The 26,224-nt window shown below is 38.4% G+C and overlaps 2 protein-coding genes across 3 annotated transcripts in view; one reads left to right on the forward strand and one right to left on the reverse strand.

Moving 5' to 3' along the window:
• ASB7 (ankyrin repeat and SOCS box containing 7) overlaps positions 1-7,730 on the reverse strand; it is a 44,535-nt gene extending 36,805 nt beyond the window's left edge. The window contains exons 1-2 of the mRNA XM_008069012.2: positions 7,282-7,730; positions 7,003-7,100 (exon numbers count right to left, since the gene is read on the reverse strand). The gene's annotated coding sequence lies outside the window, so the exon portion shown is untranslated. The remainder of the gene's footprint in view (positions 1-7,002; positions 7,101-7,281) is intronic.
• LINS1 (lines homolog 1) lies at positions 7,087-24,600 on the forward strand. 2 transcript variants are annotated; one of them, XM_021718044.1, is made up of 8 exons: positions 7,087-7,121; positions 7,320-7,801; positions 17,082-17,575; positions 17,673-17,762; positions 19,195-19,336; positions 20,035-20,619; positions 21,805-21,976; positions 23,709-24,600. In XM_021718044.1, exons 3-8 carry the CDS (start codon positions 17,177-17,179, stop codon positions 24,589-24,591), a joined length of 2,271 nt encoding a protein of 756 aa, XP_021573719.1. In that variant the 5' UTR covers positions 7,087-7,121; positions 7,320-7,801; positions 17,082-17,176; the 3' UTR covers positions 24,592-24,600. The 2 variants fall into 2 exon arrangements, with proteins under 2 accessions (XP_021573719.1, XP_008067204.1); XM_008069013.1 differs by lacking the exons at positions 7,087-7,121; positions 7,320-7,801 and adding an exon at positions 8,064-8,181 and having other exon boundaries at positions 23,709-24,599.
• The last annotated feature ends 1,624 nt before the right edge of the window (positions 24,601-26,224 follow it).

Raw genomic sequence — 26,224 nt, forward strand, 5'->3', positions numbered from 1 at the left:
CCAACTCAAAAAAAAAAAAAAAAAAAAAAAATAATAATAATAATAATAAAGAATCGTAGCTGCCTTTAAAGTCTAGGTTTAGCAGAGAAAGAACTTAGAGAAAATCATCTCATTACATACACTCATCGCCAATAAATATGATTTAGTTTCAGAATTTTTTCCCCAAAATGCAGTTGATTGAAAAAGAGTAAATAAAGAAAACAATAAATCATACATTTGAAATTCAGATACAAGCACAGATTCTTCTTTTTCCTTTACTGAGAATATATTTTCAAACTTGCTTCATTTGAATTGTTTTTTAACTGACACTATTAGTCACCTGCTCTTTCTAAACAGGACTAAAATGAGAACATGTATGCATTCAATACAGTAGGTGGCCAGGTCATAATGGAATCTATGACAACTAAAAGGAGACTGTCTTTAAATGGTAGTCCTTCATATGCCCTAAAGGAATCAAGTGAATCATTTTCAAATTGTTTATTCCTTTATTCATACCCCAAACTACATAAAACATTAACAATACTCTGGCCAGCTTCCCCATATGAGTTCTGAAAAAATTCTCTACAGCTAAGTAAAATAAAATAAAATAAAATAAAATAAGCCACAGAAGGCTCTTTCTCCATGTCAATTCAGTCCTCACTCTGTAAATTCCATGAAGGTTAAGGGCATACGCAGAAAGACTTCCACACATCACACCAGAATCACTCTAGGAGTTACGTGCTAGGAGAATTGTCACCCCATCCATCCCCTGGTGGCAGGTGTCCTAAGTTCTCCACCACCTAAACCTTCAGACAAGGAAAAGTCTGATCACCTGGCACCCTGACATACAGCAAGAAAAACATGGCAGTTGTAGGTACTGCTAAATGCACACAACAATTTTCAATGCATGTGAATTAGTAAAGTCTACTTCTACCTTTTCCCCTTTTTCATATCTTATTTTTTCTTGCCAAACTTCTTCAAGGAAAATAAAGACTTTGCCAACTTGCATTTGGAAATGAAATCTGATTGAAAACTCTACATATTTGTAAATAAATGAAGTGGATATGATGAGAACAACTCCTACAAGGCAAGCTGTCAAACATGCAGAATGATCCTATGGAAATGGCTGATTCTAAGATTAGGGTAAGAAATAGAGAAGATGAGCCTGGGAGCATAGTAAGTTTGATAAAAGAAGGAAGTGCTTAAAGAAAAACACCATGATGGGATATGCCAAAGGGACACAGGAGACAACAGCAAGAGCTCGAGAGCCAAAGATGGAGCAATCTGAGCAACAAGACATTTAAAACAGCATTGATTATAACCCAAAGTATAAAATAAATACCAACGAGTCCATACTGATATAAATAAGTGACTGAACAAATAAAGGGGGGAAAATGATAAATCTTTTACTCAAAATTCCAAATAGTTTGCTTATGTAGACAGTTTCCCCTCCAGGAGGTAAGGTAAAGTGTGAATAGGGAAAACTGGGTCTGAGGTATGTGGGAACTCTGTGTGCTATCTTCGTAAATCTCTGTACAGCTGAAATTATATTAAAATAAAGCTTATTTTTAAAATGCAAATCAATGTCTCCAATGATGACACACATTTCCACACATGGACATGCCATCATTTTTTACGAGCTCCTTCGACATTTCAAGAATGAACATCACTGGGCACCTTACTTCTAAATGTGTCCTTAGCACCCCTGACTCCCAAGAAAAGAGGAAATGGTCCAAAAACGTGGTCCTGAGTCTGCAAGAATCCCTGTGGAGGTGGTGTTGGCTTCCAACTACACATCACCACTTACAAGGAGGTGGCTAGGATTGACAGGGAGGAGGATATAAGAATATAAAATCATATTAATTGATTAATAATATCAAGAAAACACTTGGTGGCAAAAGATGAAGTGACTAATTTCTCCCCACAAGAAAGATGCACAAACAACAGTAATATCTGACAATTCCATATGAGCTACTTCAGCCAGACAAATGAGCGTCATCAGGATAGTTGGTGTGTTCTTGGCACAGTGGTATGCCTTGGCCACAGGTAGCAACTCTGGGTGGCATTTCATAGAGAGTTCTGCATACTTAAAAGGAATTTTTAAAATTCCTAGAAGTTTTAAGATTATTTTTCTTTTTTCTGATAATACTAAGCACTATAAATAATAATCACAGGTTTTAACCAAAAAAGCACATTTTGTACTTGCATGTACTGGTGCATCAATCTTCACCAGAAAAAAACATACACATACGTGTCCTGCACACATGATCCCTGTCAGCTGCATTACTCTGAATTATGAAGGAAAATGATTTATTACCAAAAGAGCCCAAAATAGTCCAAACCATCAGATAAGCAATTCATTTTCTCTTGGAGTTATTTTATGAGTGCTACACCTAATAGCATATAGCTACTCAGGTATGCATAAATAAAGAGGGAAAAAGTCTACTGAACTTAAAAGCAGGTAAAGTATCCAGCAGTAAATGTACCTATTTAAAAAAAACACAGAAGTCCAGAGATGAGAACGGAAAAAAGTCTATTTCCCCTCAGGTAGTTAAAGTTTAAAAATCTGGTAGCTCATCGAAATCACCTATAAAATAAAAGAACATAGTAAAGGAAGTAATTTCCTGAGCAACGTATGTTCAGTGTAAGTTGTCTCCAATTAATGATGACTTGTGGACTTAGGAACTACTGGTTCTCTGAGGGCGCAATCTTTAGAAATTCCATTCTAGGATTCACAGGCAGAAAAAAGCAAAAAAAAAAGGAACACAAACAAGAATGACTTTCTTTCCCACTGTCAATGGGGTCAAAATAAAACAATCTAGGCTTCCACGCTCTCGTATTGTTGACCATATTAGAAACTACAAACTTAGAAATTAAAATACATTGCCACTTAACTTCCATGTGATGCCCAGTGAACTCCATTTATTAAAACTAAAACTTCTTGCTTCACATAGTTAAAAGAAAAAATCAGTACTGATAAAATTGAGTGAAGAATAAACATAAAACAAATATGTTTAAGACCTGCCCAAAATTATATAATCTTCACCAAATTTGACATTTCCCCAATTTCCTCTAACATGATTAGACATTAATGGCTTTTTACATGTTATTTTCACTATTAATTTTATTTTTTTTATTTTTATTTATTTATTTATTTTTGAGTTGGAGTCTCACTTAGTCGCCCAGACTGCAGTGCGGTGGCCGCTCCCGGCCACTGTAGCCTCAACCTGCTGGGCTCTGGCGATCCTTCCACCTCAGCCTTCCTGGCTAATTTTTTTGATTTATTGTAGAGATGAGGTCTCGCCAAGTTGGCCAGGCGGGTCTCGAACCCGCGGGCTCAGGCAATTCACTCACCTCGGCCTCCCAAAGCACGGGATTACAGGCTGAGCCACCGAGCCCGGCCTAATTTTAAAATGTCCACACATTTTTAAATTAAGCAATACAAGTTAGAACTGTGCTTTCTGATTTCGCACAAACTAGAAGCAAGCTATTGGTTTGATACTCAAAAGATGAAATAAGCATTTATTTGCAAAGTAAACAAAGATACGTGCTGATAAGAAAATAAAATCAGCAACTCCAAGGATATTGGACAAAGAAAATCTACCAGTGGCTCACCTAAGAGGGAAGGTAGATGCCGAAACACTAAGAGGCCCAACCAAAACATGCAACATGGCTCAGATGTACACTGACAGGCTCTACTGATATGATCAAGAGCCCAAAATACATTATTATTCTAGTATCAATCAACATAGCATAGTATTTATGTTCTAAAACAAATAAGGTATTAGTATTTCCTTCAAATTACCGTACCTCCATATAGCATAAGGATTTATTACCAAGCACAACTTATCCATAATTCACACAGATTACAGCAGAAAAACCAGTAATTTTCATGAAGTGTGAATGAGGCAATAGAGAAAATTTTAGAATTCACTTAGCCAGACCCAACTAAGAGCTTAAATCACAAGTAATATAAATGATGAGGTCTTGTCAATATTATCCAATTAACCTCATGTCTGCCAATATCATCATAGCAGCCTCATCTTTGCCTAGAAAGTTTGCAAGAAAGGAGACAATCATTCTACTTAAGGAGTATATTTAGTTGAGAATGAAATGAAAGCATGAAAGTCAGGTATTAGATATGTTAATAGAAACTACATTTGATTTCAGACGTTTTAAGGATGGTATGTACCTCTCTGCCACCAAAATCAAATGTGAACAAAGACAAATGGTATATGTCATTATACTAAATAATTATAAATAACATCAACTTAAGTACAATAAATATTGGCCATAGCACACTAAAGATGCTTAATTATCTTCATCTTCATTATCATATATCTTCAACTAAATCAATTATTTCTCCTATTAAATTATAAATCTATGATTGGTTACTGAATAAACTGAATAACTTTTTTTTCTAAAACCATGTAACTGGCAACAAAATTAACACAAAATTAAGTGCCAAACTTTCTAGCCATGTTGGTAAATAAATATCCAGATTAAATATTTTAAATGTTTGGCATAACCTACACCAAATACTCTTAATCATGCTAATATTAGATATATACAGATGCTGACAGTTTACATATATTCCTAATCTTAGAAAAATCATTTAAATATGAGAGGTCAATGAAATACTATTTATGCAGTGAGAATCAACTGGCTGGGAACCTGGGAAGAGAAGTGTCTTCTCTTACTTTACAGACTTGAATAGCTCCAGAGGCCTCCCTTACCATCTTAGGTGAAAATACCCCTCATATGAAAACATCCTAGGGTTAAATCTAAAGCGTAAAAAACAAACAAACAAAAAAAAAACAAAAAACGGAACTGAGAAGGCTTAGCTATAAGATATACAGCACTTTGTTTTTATCTTTAAAACAAACTTCAAGGCCTGGCACAGTGGCTCACGTCTACAATCCCAGCAATTTGGGAGGCCGAAGTGAGAGGATTGCCTGAACTCATGGGCTCGAGACCAGCCTGAGCAACTTGGCAAGCCCTCATCTCTAAAATAAATCAAAAAATTAGCTGGGCATGGTGGTGCATGCCTGTAATTCCAGCTACTTGGAAGGCTGAGGTGGAACGATCACCTGAGTCCAGCAGGTTGAGGCTGTGGTAGCCATAAGCGTACCACTGCACTTCAGCCCAGGCAACAGAGTGAGACTTTAACTCAAACACAAAAAACAAAAAACAAAAAGCAGCATACTTCAAATATTTCAGCATTTTAAAAAAGTTCTAAAGTAATCATTAGGCATCTCTCTGGTGAATTCCATACTTAAACAATAAAAATTAGCCCTCAACTTTTAAGACTTCTGCTTAGTTTTTAATGAAATGGTCAAGTATATATATATATAAAGACTGTCCTAAATTTTCATCAGAGAATAGCCATTGGTAGACACTGATTCTAAATTCCATTCAGTGGAATCTCTCCATTTGGCATCCACTTCCAGGTTTCAAGAATATGTAAACCCTGAGATCTCCTTAACAGTATCTTTAGCTATGCTTTGAGAATTAATAGACTCAATAAAGATATTTTCTTTTTGTAGAGGGCATAAAATTCAGTGGAACAGAGGAAACAAAAAAATCTTAGCCTATGCTATTTTAAGTATTTATTTGTATCAAAAATTCCCTAAACAGGCCAGGTACAGTGAGTGGCTCAAGTCTGAAATCCCAGCACTTTGGAAGGCCAAGGCAGGTAGACTGCTTGAGCCCTGGAGTTCAAGACCAGCCTAAGCAATATAGCAAGACCTCACCTCTACAAAAAAAAAAATTAGCTTGGTGTGTGGGTGCACGCCTATAGTCTCAGTTACTTGGGATGTTGAGATGGAAGGATAGCCTGAGCCCAGGAAGTTGAGGCAGTGGTGAGCCCTGAATGTGCCAGCACACTCCAACCTGGGCAACAGAGAGAGACCCTGACTCAAAAAAAAAAAAATTCCCCAAACAATCTGAGACATTAAAATAACTCAGAGATTAACAAGTCAATTTATACTCTCACTACTGGATGTTAGAAAAGTCATTCATGTGGCTAATTTTGGAATTAACTCTTGTATAATTTCCGTGGTCATATCCCCTCTTTTAGAATTACATAATGTCCCAAACTTACCTTTACTGCATTTTCAGAAGCAGCAATAAAATAAGGCAACAGAAATGTGACACGAATTAGATGCTTAAATTTCAATCTAGCAAAATCTCTGTAAGAGTTTTGAAATAAAAATCTTATTTATGAAGAGTGCCATAATTAAACCCCAGATATCTAAACACACCAAAAGGTTTCTTTGTTTTTAAATTATTGAGAGTTAAATGACTGCTAACAAAACACTAGAAAATCTGAGGTGTAATAAATATGTGTACCTTTTTTAGTTGCAGGGCCCATTACATTTGTCCCAAACACACAAAAACCCAACAAGTTACTTATACGTAAGTGCTTCAGGGCCTAATATTGCCTTCATACCATTCACGCTATTAAGGTACACAGATTCATGTTCCACTAGGGAATAAAATCAAACTATTTTCTGAAACTCATAAATTTCAAGTCATTAATTTACCTTCCTCTACTAAACCGTTGTCAGTTGCGTAACTCAAAAGATTTTTTGATGCAGGTAGAGGAAAGGTGATGGGAAGGAATAAGGGGGAAACAGTAAAAATGTGGTTTAATTAAAAAGCAGAGTCTTTCAGAAGTAACAAGCAATTAACAAGGAATTGAGGAATTCCTATGAGAATAAGGCAAGCGAGGGGAGCTACAAAAAGGTCTCAAAGTCTCAAAGCAGAATAAGTGGCACAATGTACCAAAAGATAATGCAAAATACAGAAACACAGTATACAGAGAGAAACGGGGAATATACGTTTTGGGGGTAGAGAAGTTATTAAAATGTTAAGCATCAGGCAGGGGCAGTTTTTGTTTTGCTAGTTACCTGGGGGCTAGGAAAGGGTGCATTTCCAGGCAACCACCCTGAAAATAAAGCACTGCCTAGAGAGGTAGGGGCCGGGAACAAATAATGGGGGAGGGGAAGGCTGGCTCGTTACCTTTACAGAGGATGCTGGTCAGGGCACAGTGCGTTCTGCTTCTCTGGTGGGTGGGAAGAACCTTTCCTGCTCCCGTGTCTCCTCCAGCCAGCTCAAACCTGGAGACCAGAAATCTCTGAGTGGTACAGTGCCTCAGGGGCGAGGAGGAGGGGGCTCTGAAGAAGGGGAGGCTGTGGAAGGGGCTGGAGAGTGCCAAGGGCAGGCAGGAAGGAGCAGGTTCTCCTCCTTCCTACCCTCCCAGCCAGCTCTCTTCCCCTTGGGAGAGGTAACTGACTTTACCTGTCTCCTCAGCTGCTGCTTCTCTTCCTCTTTTCCAGCCTCCTCCACACTCGCCAACTTCTCCATTGAAGAAATACCCCAGGCAGGGCCGGACCCTAGTGCTCCTGATACTCCTTGATGCTTCACGGCCCCAGCCCAAAGAGCATCCAGACAGTCAAGCAGGCGAGCGGTGGCGGTCCCGGGCGCGGGCAGCCTCGGGCAGGGGTGCAGGGAGGAAGTCCCAGCTCGGGTGGGGGGGTAGTCCCGGTCCAGGGGCTCGGAACAGGGGACGACCGCGCTCCGGCCCGGAGGCTTCCAGCTACAGAGGGGCCTAGAAGGTCTCGGGACAGCGAGGTCCCAGGTCATACGAAGTCCGAAGTGCCAGCCGTGGGGTAGCCGGACAGGGGGCTTACGGGATGCACTTTGCACTGGGCCACCCCCGCCCCCTCCCTCCAGCACTTTGGGGTCACTGGGATGGGACCAAGCCTTCAGCAGCCAATCAGCGGTCGCCGTGGAGCCTGAGCCTGGAGCCGTAAACCAGGTCCGGGGTGGGTGGGGGTGGGGGGCGGGGGCGACTTGGTTGGTTGGTTGCTTCCTTCTCTCCTCCTTAGCCCCGCCAGCCCCTACCCCCTGCCTGCCGTAAAGCGGCCTCTGCATTCGCGACAGTTAGGGAAGGCGTGTCGACCGGGACTGGGACTTGTCTCCGATTGGTCACACTCACTTCCCCGCCGCGGCTTCCGAGGCTCCGCCCCTGACAGGGGGACTCCAAGCGGTTGCTAAGAGACACTACTTGCCGAACGAGCCTCTGCGCATGCGAGGGGCGGACCAGCTTGGACGTTCCGTGAACTACGGTGGCCCGGAGAGGACCAGTGAGCGCACGAATGGCGGTGTGGAGGCTGCGTGTCCTGAGCCAGGTCCCAGGCAGGTAACCGGGAGCGGCCGCTGAGCTCTGCGGCTGGGGAGGGCGAGTGCGGCGGGCCGAGGACGGGTCCCGGGCTTGAAGTTGGGGAAACGGCAGTCATGGGGAAACGAGGAGGGGCGCCCTTCCCGCCACCGGGTTCAGCGCTTCTCAGACGCAGGTGCCGGTTCCTGGGCGCGACTCGGACCCTGAGAGCCGGGTAGCATCCAGCCTGGGAGTGCCTCGCCCGGCGTGGAGCGAGAAACTCTTTGGGATGCCGATGCCGGTCATGGGGCTTTCCTGCAGGGAGAGCGACCTTCACGGATTCCTGTGAATGAAGAGAAAGGGAGAGTGGAGGAAATGCGAGGAGGATTAATCAAGGCATATTTATTAAGTGCATTTATTCATTTAGCGAGTGATTACTCTTCTGGTCGTCGGGGAGATATTCAGGGAACACAAACACAAAATTATGAGCCAGAGTTAGGTTATAAGAAGAAAATCAAGCAGGATCATGGGCTTGACTTGGAGTAGAATATGGTAGGCTATTTTGGTTAAGTAGTGCTGTGGTTTGGGTAGAGAAAGAGAGACCCAGGATAGGCTAACATGGGGGCATGCTCAGCCCCTTCGGCGTGTGATGCTCTACAATGCTTCTTCGGGACTGTCAGAGTTCTCACCAGAAAGAAGGTCCTCACTAGATGTGGCTCTTCAACCATGGACTTCTCAGTCTCCAAAACTGTAAGAAAGAAATTCCTTTTCTTTGTAAATTATTCGGTTTCAGAAATTCTGTTATAAGCAACAGAAAACGGACTAAGACAGGTAGTCAGGAAAAGCTTCGAGGACTAGCGTGGCGGTCTGAATGACAAAGAGCTTCCCATGCTACAATATGGGGAGAATCTGAAGTACAAAGACTCTATGCTGGAATAAACTTTGCTGTTTACAGGAATTGCAAGAATGAAAGTCAAGGTATCTGAAGCAGAATAAGGGAGGGAATGATTGGTAATGAGATTGGGGGCTGGGGCACATAGGTGAGAATACCCGAAGAGTCAGTTCTTTAAGGGCCCTCTAAACGATGTTTAGGGGTGTGGACTTTATTTTAAGGAAAGTGGAGAAATTTTTCAGAAGCAAGTGGATGTAGGGTGAGCCAAGATACACCCACTTAAGAAGGGATCTGTTGCAGTTGGCTAGAGTAGAAGTTCAGTAGTTGCAGTGAGGATAGAATCAGCTACTTTAATTTTAGCCCGTTATACTTTTCAGCGATCATATATCATAATGTCAACTTTCTAAATTTTTCTTTCTCCTTGAAGTGGAAAGTTGTACTATAATTAGAAACAAGCTGTATTGAGGACATTTAAATTGTAGTCATTTTTGAACTTTCAACTCTACCTTTGTTACCGTGGGAAGGGGTGTAGCTACCGGCATGGGATGGTGGGTTGATGTTGACAATCGAGTTTTTGTTTTTAAGTTTGGAAAGAATTTGTAAATAGACACACAAAGTCATGTGACAAGTGAGTAATTTTATTAAGTAAAGAATAGTGCTCTCAAGAAGGGATAGTGGGCAGAAGTTGTTTTTGTGTCTAAACTATTATTGAGCTATAACTTGTATTTTCAGGAGTACTGAAGGGTGTGTCCTGGGGTGAGCTTTTCCTAGAATTGATTGGTCTTTGGATTGGGTTACTGTTACTCTTTTTTCATGTTGAGCAGGAGGAGACTTAGGCCTTTTAGGGTTATACTGCTATAGTCATGGCATCAGGTGTATGACGGGAGTGGAGGCTTCCCTAGGGTAATTTTATGTTGATGGTGTTATAATGAAGGTAAAAATAGGTCATGATTATTTTGGATTAACCCTGGTTATTGATATGTATGTTCCAGGTGGTCTCTAAGTCAATTTTTGCCTTGGTGGTCGGCTCTCAACCACAAGCATCCTGGATAGAAAGACTACTATGCTGCAGGAGTATCTGATAAGAGTCTAGGAGTTAGGTAGATGTGAAGATTTTTTTTTTAAATAGCTAAGCTGCCTTGTTTGTATGTGTGGTTTTGTATTGTTGTAGACATTAATAGACTTGAAACTTTTTTACAATCCTCAAGTTCCCTAGTCTAACCTGTCTATTCTATCAATAGCCCCCTCAAGAAGTTTGGACACTAAAATCTTTTAGGGAAGTTGAGGGATGGAGGTCAATCTTTCGTAGTTGTTTTATGTTGAGAGTGGGCACTGACCCTGTCTATTGGGTCTAAACCTTTGTGTTGTTTTAGATTAGGGTGATAGGTGTAGAGTTTTATAGTTGTTTTATAGTTGTTATAGTTGTGGAATCTGATGATCATTTGATCAAGTGGGCAGTTGAGGGCCAGCTCCTCTGAAAAGACAGGGTGAAATTCCTGCTGTAACATTATTTGGAGATGGGATTTTTGGAATTTAGAAGACATAAATTTGACCAGAAGGTTAAAAAGACAAGATCTGAAAATTAAAAGTAGTAGGGCTTTTACTAGGGTGCTAGTGGAGGAAGGAACTTACAGATGGAAGACATCATGTTTTTAATTGAATTTTAGAGTTTTGTTGGATTGGGTTTTGTTGGTTGTTGTTGTATTTATGTAACCAGGAGGCTCGTTTGTATATTTTTTGTAGTCTAGTTTTAATTTTTTTAGTAACATTTGTTAAAAAGTCATATGTGGCATTGATTACTGTGTAAACCCCTCTTTCAGAAGCCAAAGTATAATCTAAAGTCAGTCTGTTTTGTATGACTATATTAGCTAATGAATTTAGAGAAATTGTAAGTTTATCAAGTGTTGTTTTATGTTTGTAGACAACAGTTTTTAAAGTCTTACTGTGTCTTCCTGTTTTTTTTTCTTAACAGTGGGACTCCAATGTAAAAAAATAAGTTTAAAGTGATATTAGTATTGTTAAATGAAATGTGTAGGAGGCCATTGCTTTAGACTAAACACCTGTTCTAGGCCCAACAGGCAAGACCAAATAACAATGGAGTCACTAGTGGTAGATGCCATGTAACCAAACTAAACTTTGAAATGGGCCGGTTTTCTAAAGAACAAGAGATTCAGAGCAAAGAAATCAGCAGGGAGCCCAGTTTACCTCAACCACCATGAAAAGGATATCTATCCTCTGTTTTAACCCAATAAGGAAAGTAATTTGAAATGGCCAATCCACTTATTGTTCTCTTTTGCCTTCTTCAGCCCTTTTCTGCTTAAAGAACTTATCTCCTCTGCTCAGCTAATCCAGAGCACCTTTTCTAAATCTTTAGATGAGATGCTGCCCAATTCATGAATTGCTAAAAAAAAAAGTCAATTCGATCTTTAAAGTAAATTTGTTGAAAAATTTTTAGCAGTTCTAATGTGATTTACAAATTCAGTTGTATAAGACATACTAATTATGCAATCAGGCTATTTTGGATTCCCAAAAGAAGGAAAGAGAGGAAGATAAAGGAATAAATACATATGTAAATAGTTACAGAGAACGTATTCAGTCTTATGACAGCCTTAGCCTCATTCAGCTCAGATAGCATGTTTGCTAAGTGCTGGCTCAACGAAGAGATGAAAGTTGAAGAATTTCTTAGTGAAGAATTTCTTTCTCAGGCTCTTAGGAGCCTGATAACTGAATTGCCTCCTAATTCCCAGCTCTTCCATATTTGTTTTTCACTTAAAATCTTGTGTTCAAGTTACAACGGTATTATTGCAAATGATTGAAAGATATGATTGTGTCATAACCAAGGAATATCCTATTGCCAAAATTTCACAGAATAGAATTAGCATAATTCTAATTGCTTTATTGAATTAGTACTATCAGATTTGTTAATTATTATAACTTTTCATTGACTTTAAGCAGTTTAGATTGCAGAATATTTTTAACAAGTTAATACTGATTAGGTTTTAGTAGACATGCTTCATCACTTATGTAATAAATTCATGAAAATGGAAATACTAATCTTGCAACATAGAAATGAAATCATTTAGAATAAATATTTATGAAGTTTAAGTCATAAAACTCTGACTCAGCCAGAATAGAGTTTATTCCTTGAGTAGAAAAAGTCTTATCATTGAAGAAATGCCCAAGTCCCGCCACAACAATTCTGATTCAGTTGGTTCAGGGAGTCCAGAGCTCTGGGATTTTTCGTAGTGTGCTAGTGATTTCAGAGTGGTCAAGGACCATTGCCCAAGAGACTGTTTAAACCTTGGTCCTACCATTCTAGCAAAAAGGCTGCTGAAAGAAAGGAAGCTGCTGGCAGCTTTTGAGTTCCTTGTAGCTCCTGTCCTGGTAATTGAAGGATATTTTTTCTTCTAGGATGGTCTTAATTTGCACTTTACCACAACCATTTTAAGATGCGACTTCAGTGTGTGCCCTGAGCACATTGTCGAACATATAATATGGTAAAGACTGAATGAGCTCAGAACTCAGTTCCTGCTATGGATACTACTGTACTTATAATTTTTTGACAAAAAATTTGTATTGTAACTTAAAATTCAGAAATTAAAAGTTGCATGGCATTTATAAAATTTGAGATCACAACAATATTAAAATAAACTTTCAGACTGATCTTATAATAATTTTAGATATATACACTACTAAATTTCTCTTCGCCCAGGAATATCTTCAACAGATAGAAGTACCTACTGTGTACCAGGTACTGTGCTAGGCACTGGGGATGAAGTAATGAACCAAGCAGTCAACTCTAGGGGAGTTCACAGTCTCACACAGGAGACACATAGAAATCATCGCAGATTTTTAAGTCTAGTTTTAACACATTCTGTAAGACAGATCACAGGTGAGACTGGGGTTATCACAGGAAGACCTAACCTTGCCAGAGAAAGTCATATTTAAGCTTAAAACAAAAGGAAAAAGTGGATGGAAGAACTTTCTAGGCAGAAGGAACAGCAGTGTATCAAGGCCCAAAGGCAGGAAGGAGCCTTTCAAGATTAATGATTGAAGGAGTGTTGACATCTTCTTTCTTATGTTTCATAAATGTTTTTACCATATAAGCCATGTATTTTTTTGCAACTCTTTGAAGGAATGCTATTTTGCTGAAATAGGTAGGTAATTTTTTTTTTTTTTTGTAAGCCCAAAGTCTTGCTATATGCTCAGGCTGGTCTCGAACTCCTGGCCTCATGCAATCCTTCTGCTTTGGCCTCCCAAGTGGGTTTACAGGTGCGAACACTGCACCTGGCTAGTAATCTTATTTTATCAATTGAAAATCAAGTCTTTTCTGTATATACAGAATTTAGGAGTTTGGTAAAATCTGGGTAGTACCACATCTGTAGATAGTCAGTCCCTAAACCCTACCCTGCCACTGGTTTTCACAGGGAATGTGGAAAAGGGAAAAGGTACACACTGGTAAAGGGGAATGAGTCAAGAAAAGATTTCAGTGAAACATTTGATTCTGAAGCACCACTTAACAGGAAGAATCAAATTTTAGCAATTAAGGGTAGAAAAGTTTTGTTTTTCATATTAATACACTGGAGGTTTTCCATTTCTTAAGTAGTGCTTAGCATTAGCATAATATGATATAAACCTAAAGAGCTCAGAAATCTCTTCAGTAGAATTAAGCAGATTGGTCAGTGTTTCTCAAAGTGTAGCCCCTGGTTCAAATCCTGGGTCCTCCCAGGCTCACTAAATCAGAATCTCTGGGGGTGGGCCCAACCATTTTCATTACAACAAGCCATTCAGGAAGTTCTGATTCTAGAATTTGAGAACCATTGGTCTAAATCATCTCGGAGATTTAAAATATTTGCCTTTGTAGTTACTGGGTCAGATGGTAGTTGCATCTTTTATTTTCTAAGAAACTGTTAAACTATTTTCCTGAGTAGCTTTACCATTTTTACATTCCTACCAGCAGTGCCAAAGGGATCTGGTTTCTCAGCATGTGTTCTCATTGGCACTTGGCGTCACTGATTTTAGCTATTCTGACGATGGTATTTCATCCTAGTTTTGAGTTTTGCTAATGGCTAATGTGGCTCAACATCTTTTCGAGTGCTTATTTGCAATCTCCATATCCTCCTCAAGGAAATGTCTGTTCATATCTCAGGTCCATTTTCTAATTGAATATTTTTCTAATGTTGAGTTTTAAGAATTATATACTCCAGATACTAGCCCTTTGTCAGATATGTACTTTGCAAATATTTTCTTTCAGTCTGTAGCTTGGCTTCTTATCCTCAAGTTTTTTGCAGAGCAAGTTTTTAATTTTGTTGAGGGCCAGTTTATCAGTTTTTACTTTTATGGATTTTGCTTTTGGAGTCAAGTCTAGGAATTCTCTTCCTAGCCTTAGATCCCTAAGATGTTTCCTACTTTTTTGAAAAAAAGTTATTTATTATTATTGTTATTTTCCTAGCCCAAGTTTAAGTGCAGTGGTGGTAATCATAGCTCACTGTAATCCAAATTCCTGGGCTCAAGCAGTCCTCCCACCTCAACCTCTCAAGTACCTGCGACTACAGGCTTGCACCATCATACCTGGCTCATTAAAAAATTTTTTTTGTTGTTGTTGTTTGTGGAGATGTGGTCAAGCTTGTTGCCCAGGCTGATCTCAGACTCCTGGCCTCCATCGATCTTCCCATCCTGACCTCCCAAAGTGCTGGGATTACAGGTGTGAGCCACTGTGCCCAAACTTACTTTGTTTCTATAAGCTTGATTGTTATTGGTCTATTTAGGGTCTCAATTTCTTCTTGTTCCAACCTAGGTAGGTTGTGTGATGTCAGAAAGTCCTCCATTTCCTTAAGGTTTTCAAGTTTGTTTCCATAAGCTTTATTTTCAAGTTTTGCAATTGTGGAGCATTCTGGGATAATTTTTGTATAGGAAGTAAAGCCAGGGTCTTAGTCACTCTTATTCATAGTGCCTTTGAGGTTGATGAACTGATACCCTAGTAGGAAAAGTAGATAGTTTGACTTTTCATGAGAAGTTGCTGGGTTTGGGGGAGCTACTGAGAACACAGTAGGCCCTCTGTATTCATGTTCTGTGTCTGTGGATTCAACCAGCCCCAGATCAAAAATATTTGGGGAAAAAGAAAACTGCAGCTATACTGAACATGTACAGATTTTTTTTCTTGTCATTATTCCCTAAACAATACTATATAACAACTATTGAAATCCCATTTATATTGTACAGTGTTAATTATGAGTAATCTAGACATAGTTTAAAGTGTATAGGAGAACGTGCATAAGGTATATGCAGATACTTCACCATTTTATACACAGGACTTGAGCATCTGTAGATTTTGGTATCCTCCGTGAGTCCTGGAACCAGTCCCCCATGGATACTGAGGAATGACTGCACTTTGTTTTGTTTGGAAATTCAGTTCCACAAAACCATGTCACTGATCCCAGGAAATCTCATGATCATTAACCAAGGTCAGAGACCCCTGAAGGTCTGATTACTTTGCAGGCCTTTTGATTCTGCAGCTTCAGTGGAATTATAGTCAGCCCTCTGTATCCATGGGTTCTGCATCCAGGGATTCAAAAAACCTCAGATCAAAAATATTCAGAGTTAAAGACCGAGGCTGAGTTTAGTGGGCCACATTGTAGAAGTGAGATCCAGTGTCATTGAAGCCCTTTGACCTCCTTTTCTATGAGGAAGGAGGTTAAAGATGGGAAGGACTGTTATATATAAATGGGTTGGCTAGAGTAGGGAAGTCTGTGGATTTTGTTAAAGGGTAAATTTCAAGAGGACAAAATCATGACCCATATAAAATAACCACGTATCAAATATTTTATTTAGCTCATTAATTAATTAATAAGGGAACCGGGCACTACTCATTTAAAGGAATAGTAAGAGAACCACGAATCTGTATGGAGTGAAAGAATGTTAAATGAGTTTGCAAATGGAAGCAAAATGCTTTTCCCACTGTGAGGAGGGTTGCCCCTCCACCAAACAGTTATTTGCATATCTCTGGACAAGAATTATTTGCATTGATATCTGTTATCCATGATTTAGAGGTGTAGAATAGCTCCAAAGCAAAGAAAGGAGCAAGCCCCACCCTCCTATGAGGATCAGATACTTCCCAGAGGCTCCAGCATTCCACTGAAAGAATATTCAGTAATCAGTTTTGCTTATGCTAGGATCTTAAATGTTTCCTTTCCATGCTCCCGCTAAAGTAATTATATGCTTCCTCTGACATTGATCTGTCTTCTTATTTCTCATATTCCATGCTTTAAAAGCCATGTCTGCCCCTAAATGTCCCTACCCTTTGCCTGGTCCTCATCATATCAGAGAGGTCCAGGACAACCAGATGTTTACATTTGCATCCAGCTACAAGTACAGTTTGCTCATGTCTGATTGCAGTTGTTTTAACATCTTGTCTTTTTCTTGGGATGGCATTTATTTTTATTTAATGTTATGGGTGATGGCCATATCATACAGTTTTAAGTTGGAATTTAATCAGCCAGAGCCATGATACAGTTTAACCATAGAGCAATCTAACTTTAGGGTTTTATCTGTAAATTAGAATGAAGATTAGTGAATTTGAGTTAACCTATTGGTTCTCAGTTGGGGTAATTTTGTCCCCCAAGGGACGTTTGACAATGTCTGCAGACCTTTTTAGTTGTCAGAATCTGGCAGACGAGGTAGAGAGCATTTAGGCCTCCAGAGGATAGAGATCAGGAATGCTGCTAAATAACCTGACAGCGCATAAGGCAGTTATCTGCTTCAGATGTTCATACTCCCAGTTCAGAAACGTGGGCGGCCATTGAAAAATGTTAGAAGAAAGCTCAAGTTTCTGGTATGAGAAATTAAAAATAATTTTATGTTTTTAAACCTGTATGGTTTCACTGTTATTGTCTTAAAGTAATATTCTCATTATGATTTTTCACTTTAGAAATTAAGCAGTCAGCATTCCCTTTCACTTGGCTTAGTAATTAAGTGGAACAGTTGCTTTCCCTTGTAATAAGTGTATATATAGCACTTTGAATTTTTAAATTACTTTTCCTGTTTCAGGTTTCACTGAAGAAACGTCTTAGAGATTCATTGTACTTCTAAGATTTAATATTTACAACTTGGAGTTGTTCATAAGATACGTTTTGGAAATCACTATGCAAGCTTTCTGTGAAGTTTTAGAACAATTATACAAGAAGGTACTTCGTGGAGCCACACTTGAAAATGAGAGCCATGATTACATCTTTTATCTCATGCCAGCATTTCCAGACCAAGATTGCTCTACAACCACCTCCTTAAAATGGGCAAGCACCTTTGGTGTCCAGGGCAAGCACTGGCCACCCTCTGTTGGTGCGCCTTTGAGTCGTGTGGCACCAGTATGTTTGAAGATGAATTCTCAAATGAGCGGTGCCAGAGAAGTAACGCTCCTTCAGTTAACAGTGATCAACACCATGACAGCCAGGATATTGTCTGTTGAAACGGAGTTCCATGCAAAGAAGAGATACAGAGATATAATTAAAATTCTTTTAGAGTCAGCTGTACTTGACTCTAAATTAGTAAGCCATTTGTTTGTTTTTTTAAAGGTCTAGATATTTAAAATAAAAGTTTTAAAAATGCTCAGCAATAATGGTCAATGTGTTTGTTTTTCTATAGATCTGTATGTTCCAAAATTCTGATAAATTGTTATCCCACATGGCTGCCAAGTGCCTTGCATTGCTTCTATATTTTCAATTGAGAGAAAAGGTAAGATAAGTAATCAAATTATGATATTATTTCTCTTAATAGTTTCTTTAAAATTGCTTTTTGGCATTTGATTTTACCCTTAAAATATGTGTATTAACAAAATGTTTGCTGACATAATAACATGAAAATCCACAAAATTTTAAGAATGGAATATGATGATAGCTTGTGTCAAGATTAGACTCCTGGCCGGGCTCGGTGGCTCAGCCTATAATCCCAGGACTTTGGGAGGCTGAGTTGAGTGGATAGGCTGAGTTGAGTGGATTGCCTGAGCCCATGGGTTTGAGACCAGCCCAGGCAACTTGGTGAGACCTTGTCTCTACAATAAATAAAAAATTAGCTGGGTGTGCCTGTAGTTCTGGATAACTGGAAGGCTGAGGTGGAAGGATCACTGGTGCCTAGCAAGTCGATGCTGGGGTGGCCGTGAATATGCCACTGCACTCCAGCCTGGGCGATGGAGTGAGACTCCATCTCAAAAAAAAAAAAGATTAGACTCCTAAATGTGTTGTAAATCATAATAAATCAAAAATTTTATTTTTTGAGTCAGAGTGTCACTCTGTTGCCCAGGCTAGGGAGTGGTGGCATGCTCACAGCTACTGTAGCCTTGATCCTTCTGCCTCAGCCTTCCAAGTAACTGGAACTACAGGCTCGCACCACCATGCCTGGCTCATTTTTTTATTTATTGTAGAGACAGGTCTTACCTGTTACCAAGTTGCCCAGGCTGGTCTCAAACCCCTGAGCACAGGCATTCCTCTCACCTCGGCCTCCCAAAGTCCTGGGATTACAGGCATGAGCCACCACGCCCAGCCATGAATCATATTCTTAACTTGAGAGGTGAATTTTATGTCAGAGTCCATAACTTTTTCAGATTATCAAAGAAGTAGGTAGACTTTCTCTCTCCCCAAAAACGTATAGGAAGTTCTACTTGAGAACAAGCCCATTTTCACAGGTTTTTAATATAAATTCTGAGAATGGTCCTCAGCAGAATAAAAAACAATATAGACAAATTCAAAACCAGGTTTTTCTTTTATTTTCTTTCAGAGGAATTAGTTAATAAACACATCTAAGCATTACTGACTTTTCAGCTTATAATTACTTATTTCTTATAATAACATTTTTTCTGAATATAAAAAGTGATACAGTCCTTTTGAAAAATGAACAAAGTATAAAAAAAAATTGTACACATCCATCCACCACCTAGAGATAACACTGCTAATGTTGTCATGCTTCCTTTTGATCTTTTATTTCTATGACCTATTGGACATCTTAAAGAATATAAAGATACTTCTATTTTGCCTTGTTTTACCACATATTGTCATATTTTTGGGGGGTGCAAATTAGTAAACAGTGTTGTATATACTTGTGTTTATATGCTATTTGTAATTGTAAAGAAAGTGCTGTATTATAACTACCTTTTTTATCTTCTTGCTTGTAGATAACATTAAGTAATTTCTGGATTGCTTTTTGCCAAGAAAATCTTTCTGAATACTCTGAGAGTGACAAAGTAATGTACTGCCTCTGGACTCTTACAGCTGTAATAAAAGAAATCTTTAAAAATATATGTTCACAGAAAATAGGTACAGCTTACATTGCTTAATAAACAATCGTCGCCTTGCTTCTAGGAACATTTTAATAAAACTTATTTTAAAACATGTAAGCCGTCTTCAAGTATGAAAACCTAAACCATATTTTTTTGATGGAGAATAACCTTTTTTAAAAGAAAAAAAGGCCGGGCATGGTGGTTCACAACTATAATCCCAGCACTTTGGGAGATGGAGGTGAGAAGATTGCCTGAGCCCACGGGTTCAAGACCAGCCTGGGCAACTTGGTGAGACCTCATCTCTACAATAAATCAAAAAATTAGCTGGGCGTGGTGGCATGTGCTTGTAATTCCAGCTTCTTGAAAGGCTGAGATAGAAGGATCACCTGAGCCCACCAGGTCGAGCTGTGGTAGCCACGAGCGTGCCACTGTACGCCAGCCTGGGCGATGGCATGTGACTCCAACTGAATTAAAAAAAAACCCAATTCAAAAAAAGAAAAAAAATAAGGAACAAAATTAAAGCTTTTCACTATTCTACATCCCTTGTATAGTTTGATGCTATTGGTATTTGTAAATTACCTGTGGTTATTAGCTGTTAATCTGTGTCCTCATTTGTTAATGTTAGAGGTAAACATTCCAAATCATAAAGTGATACTTACAAAAATTGAATTATAAAATTGTGTTTTAAGAAGACTTTGTCCATTTGTTTATAATTACTTTTTTTTATAATTGCAGAAATTCTAAAGCAGTTCCTGAATCCTTTTGACACTGTTTTAGAAGTATTTTACAGTTCCTTATTTTCTCAACATTTTGAAAACTGTCAGAATACTTCTAAAATAATAAGCAGCTTGATGTGCTTCCTGGAGTTACTTGAGCTTCTTATAGCCTCCAGAATCTACCTGAAGTTACATTTCACTTGCCAGAGGATTTTATTTTTGAAACCATCTTGTGTGCTAGAAGTTATTACCTGGCCGATTCAGACTTTTGTCAAAAGGAAATTCATCATATTCATCAAAAAGTGCCTTCTCCGTAAAGTGGGTGAAGACCTCTGCCGTGGACCTATGCCTGCCTTAATGCCACCAGACTGTCATTTAGAGGTGGACATTTTGGCTCTAGCTAATGCTGTCTTGCAAGCTGTGAATTTGGGGTTGTTGAAGACACTGTCTGTTCATGGAAAACCTTCCTTTGGAGGTGAAGTTCAGCTTGGATGTGACCATGTCTCGGGTCCAGATCACGTGACCCTTGGAGCAGTGAGCTTGGTTATAATGAAATCCTTAGAAATCAAGTTGCAGAATTGTACTTCAGCAAAGGAAATGAAAGGTAATTCTCTGAACTTCTTTTTTTATGCAAGCTAATGTGTAGTTACTTATTTAAGTATAATTCATATTCATCAAATCTCAGGACTAGTATAAATTCAACCAATTTAAGCTGTATGTTATCCTCATTTTAATTTATTAAGTTTCCTTTCAAAAGAAAAAGGACTGGAATTACCTTAAGAAACATGTCAGCTTTTTAAATAAAGTGTAACAAATGACTTAGGTTTAAAAAAAGTTGCCTTTGAGGTAACTTTGAGTCACCTCAAAGTGATAGAACTCAATTCATATCCAAGTATTTGTAGTATTGTATTCATATTATCCTTTACAAAATTAGTATTTGTACTAATATAGATTATTACCAGTTAGAATTGAAACTAGTATATGAAAAGTTATATGGATCAATAAATTGCATATAATTTTCAGGATGCTAGCTCAAGAGTTGAAAGAAAGCCATGTAAAGTGTGATTTGCAATTTTGGTGTTGAGGAAGACATGTCTTCCGTTTCACCTGAGACAAATGCATAGTGAACATCTCTAAACAAGCAGCATACAGATTCAATGAAAAGCTTGAATTGTGAGTAATGACTCACTGAATTACTTTGACTATCATTTAGCTTTAAATAGCTACACGTTATAATTCTGTGCAGTTATAATTTATAACACTAGGTGGCATCTGTTACATAATGCAGTTTTAAATTACAGTTAAAACTCCCTAAAACCTTTTTGATTTTTGTGCTTTATAATAGTACTTTCTTGTTATGCTTTAAACAAACAAACAAAAACCATACTTTTCTGTTATTTTGAAGGCAAAATTATTTTTGATTGCTTGCATTGTTGCCTCTAGTAATAGACAGCTGTGACATCAAATGAAGTGATCTCTGATACCTACTCTTTTATTTATCTGCTTTTAGCAAGAAATCACTTAACCTTTATTTCTAAGAGGCATTTAGTTATTTGGAAGTAGTTGCAAATCTGGCTGTATTTTTAAAATGTATTCTTTTGGGTGAGTCACTTTTTTTTTTCCCTGGGCCTCAGTGTCCCCATCTGCGAAACAGAATTCCTAACTCACGGGATTTTTTGAAAATGTGAATTCTAAGGTACTTTAGACACTATGAATTTATATTTAGGCAAGGTATTATTAATGCATTCATAAATTGCTGCCTACACTTTGAAATTTGCATTTTTTGAAGTTGACTTACAGAGGTTCATGTCTGAGTTACTGACCTTCTTAAAGCCTCATCTTCAGCCCTCTCTGCAAATGCATGATCCATGTGAATGGCTGTCTAGGGTCTTCATAGAACAAGACGATGACATGCTGGAGGCAGCTAAAGCCTCAGTGGGCATCTACTTAACACTGACCAGGTTCGTAGATTTAAAGTAATTATTGGACTACCTGCAAGTCTGGAAGATAGAAAACATTTCTGAAAATGTGCTGAGCACATTGTTTACTTTGCATCATTTGAGGGGGGAACATCCCGTGGTTTCCTCATAAGTTCCAACTCCTTTCTTTAACACTGACTTACTTGAAAATGAGATTACATTTGCATGACTACAAAATTTGGCTGGCTGGACAGATCTGGGGCAGTAGACCTAGACAGAGTCTGAACCTAGGGGTTTCATTTTAGTCTCCAGTAAGTTAGTGTACTTCTCTGAATCTTAATTGACATTTAAGATCTCTTTACCTCTAAAACTTGCTCCTCTGTATTAAGCTTCATAAGATGATTTTTGCCTTTGTAAAGGTGAGTGCAAACTTGTAAACAATCAAAGGAGTTGTTCTGAGTTTTCATGTTAATATACAGTTGAATTTGGGCTCATGCCTTCTTGAGGCCAGTATCTGAAATTGGTTTTGAAGTTATGTTACTGATGATGTTTTATACTGATTCTGTTTCTGCTTTATTAAAACAGCTGTACTTGGGGTAATAGCTTCTTGTGGCAAATATCTATAATTGGTTTTGAAGTTAATAACTGATGACCTTTTCCACTATTTCTGCCTCTGCTTTATTAAAACCCTAAAGTATTTGCTGTATTTCCATTTCTTTCTTGGCCTATGAGAAGGGGATTTCTTACTAATGATCAGTGGTGCAATATTATGCTGCCAGGACTTAACTTGTATCATGACACTGCTGGCAGTGGCTGTTTATAAACTCTAAGTGTTTGGGGCCAATTTTCAAAAGGTCCTAATCAAGAACACAAGATTCCTGCATGTGATTTGAATTAGGTTCAAAAAACGGTCAAATACAAATTCAGTCTGTAAATGCACATGCCTCTAAGAGTGTATCTTAATTGTACTCAAAGTTGGCTTCTTACTCCTGAGGAAGTGGAAACCTCTGAATTAAATGTGCTTTATATATGATTTTCTCACTTTCTTAACTTCAGTGTGTCCAGGGAGGCATGTAAATTTTTTTCAGATGTAGTTGTATTAATACAGTTTTTTTGGTTCTAAATGATAGAAGCAAATTCAAACTAGCTTGAGCAAAAAACAGAATTTAGTGGCTCATAATTGGCATTTCTAAGGGCTCAAGTTGGCATCAGATATAACTGTATGTGCTGGGCCTCAAATCATATAATCATTTATTTCTCTTTTTCTTTCTTTCACAACTCTGAATTCATTCTTAGTCATCACTACCAACAACTTACATCAGCCTTACAGTTAAAATCTTTCGTAACACCAGCAGAAGTCACAGGGAGATCTGATTAGCCCACTTGGGTCAGAGTCTGAATCAGTCATATGGTCAGGAGTGTAGGGTGCTCTGATTGGTCAGGCTGGACCACGTGCCCACCCTTATTGAGGAGGATGGTGAAGGATGTTTAGGGATTATTTTACCACATGGAACTGGTTACCTGTTAGAACGAAGAATTCCAAAGTCAGGAGAAAGGACGACAGAGGACTTTGTGGCGCAGTCAGTGAACTTTGTTTTCTTGGGTCAGATAGTTTGTGGGGAGAGTCATGCATTTTGAAATTTTTATCTTTTAAAGTTGCATAAATTTAAAAGGATTCTAATAGGTAAATTCATGGTATGTGAATTATGTCTGTTAAAACTAGTATCTTTGAAAAAAGTTGTTAATCTGGGATTACCATTATCTTCATTTTCAGAGAATGTGAAGCTACTGAAAGCTTGACCCAAGAAAAAGAAATGTGGAATCATCTCTCACATGATAATGGCTACAATCCTCACTGTATTTTCTTATACTTCTTAAAAAATATAGGATTTGATTCTACAGTTCTTCTCGACTTTTTGATTTCATCGGAAACCTGTTTTCTTGAATATTTTGTTAGGTATTTAAAATTACTACAAAAAGACTGGAATAATTTCTTCACCATTTGCAAGGACTTTGATGTAGCTGAATCTAAATATGACATAAATGTTTGTGATTGTGTCCCCTCACTTGTCCAAGACCAAACTCCCAACCATAGAACACCTCATAATTTGACTGCTCCTGGTAGTCACATAAATGCTTATGCTGGGGTCTCCTGGGCTGCTGATACTTCTTCTGATCCACTGAACCAGGTTGTGATGTCCAAGGAGACCCACACCTCGCAGGTTCGTAGTCTGTCTTCTCCATGGGCGTCTCAAAGTCTGGTCGATTATGACAGTTCTGATGATTCTGAAGTGGAATCCACAGACCAGTGTTTAGCTAGCAGTAAAGAGACATCTTTACACCAAGAAGTAAGTAAGAAAATTCAGGGTAAAGCTGGAACAAGCAGGGACAGAAAAGAACTTAGCCTAGGGCCTCCATCAAGGCCTCTGCTTCCAAAAGAACTGGATACTCCCTTCTCTGTTAATTGCGAAATGGCCCCAGATAATATTGTCTCTAAAGTAGGAATATTTTACAGAATAGTAAAATGCTTTGAAGAACTACAAAATGCCGTTTATCGTTTGCAAACGAAAAATCTTTTCCCGTATAATCCAACTGCACTTTTGAAGTTGTTAAGATATATAGAGGCAATGTGTAATAAAAGTATGAACCATTTATAAAACAATGACTTTTATTTCCAGAAATTGTTTTTCTTTGATGTAAATTATAACCCAGTGATCTCATATAATAGTGTAAAAAAATGTCACTGCAAAAGGGTTTTTTTAATCAAGTTCTTTCTTTTTGCCTTATTGCAAGCAACCTGGTGACTGAAAAGATACATCAAATGACACGTCACACGATAAAGTTTTATACTACTTGAAATTTATGGCATTTCAAACTTACACAAAATTTGTGTTGGTTTTTGTACTAGTTTCCTAGGACTGCCATAACAGTTTACCAAATACTTGATGTCTCAAAGATCTAAGATTTATCGTCTCATGGTTCTGGAGGCTAGCAGTCCAAAATCAAGGTAAAATAGGGCCATGCCCTCAAGGTTCTGGAGAAGAGTCCTTCCCTGCCTCTTTCCAGCTTCCACTGACTGCCAGCACTCTTTGGCATCTCTTGTCTCTTAACTGCATCACTCCAATATCCGCCTCACATGGTGTTTTCCCTCTGTGTGTGTCTGTGTCCAATTTCCCTCTTACAAGGGCATCAGTCATTGGATTGGGGCTTACTCTAATTCAGTGTGAACTCAATTTGATTATATCTGCAGAGACCCTATTTTGAAATAAGGTCACATTCCACGTCCTAGATAGACTTGAATTCTGAGGAGAATACTAGCCTAGTATGGTACTAACCAAGAACTTGATTTAAAAAATCCTTTTGCAGTGGCTTTTTTTTTTTTAAGTTTCCCTCTGTGTTATTTACACATATGTAAAAGTAAAAGATCTTACCTGTCTTTTTTGAGAGGTGATTATATATAATCTACTCTAGGAACATGTCTTAAAAAAATTTTTAGTCACTAGTTAATTTTCCTATTTAAAATTGTGATGTGAATAATTCTTTTTTTGAGGGAAAGCAGGAAATTCCACTTTTCATGTTTCTTGGATTTGTGTAATATGAGCAGCAATTAGATTGTGCTGGTAAGTCTGTCATTAAAGCAATCTAAAACGTCCTTAACCTTTTTAATGATTCTTCTATAGAGAAATAACAGGGACAATGAGACCTACCAGGTATTAACATACATCCTAAGGGTATGGTAATCAAAACAGTCTAGTACTTATTCTGGTAGAAATGGAAAGATGAATAGAACTGAATGGAGGATTGCTAATTAAAATAACAGTGAGATACCAAGGTTAACCAAATAGAAATGCAAAGATCAAAAAAGTTTGCATTTAGCATACTGTTGGTAAAAATATGCATTGAGACAGTCTCCACCATTATTTAAAAAGCACATCAAAGAAATATACAAGGGGAATCCCAAAATAACTAGAATTATCTTTTGGCGTGGAGGTGCCTTGTAGTACAGGTTTTCCCCTCTAAGTAAGTGTTTTAGGAACCCATCAGCATTAGTGTACTAGCTAGCGTTCTTGTGAGACAACTTCATTCAACTTCAGTGAATATTTTTTTGGAGAATCTTTCAATGCGTTTGCCCATTTCATGTTGGGTGATTTACCTGACCACACCGAACTGAGTGTTCAGCAGTTTTTGACCAAAAAAGCATGACGCCTATCCCTCACCCTTCTCTAATTCACTCCCATCCAAGAGACATTTTTTTTGTTTCTCCAGATGAAAAAAGCCCTCAAAGGGAAA

Source organism: Carlito syrichta, unplaced genomic scaffold (assembly GCF_000164805.1).
Source record: "Carlito syrichta isolate Samal-C Ts95f unplaced genomic scaffold, Tarsius_syrichta-2.0.1 Scaffold311755, whole genome shotgun sequence".
Classification (NCBI taxonomy): domain Eukaryota; kingdom Metazoa; phylum Chordata; class Mammalia; order Primates; family Tarsiidae; genus Carlito; species Carlito syrichta.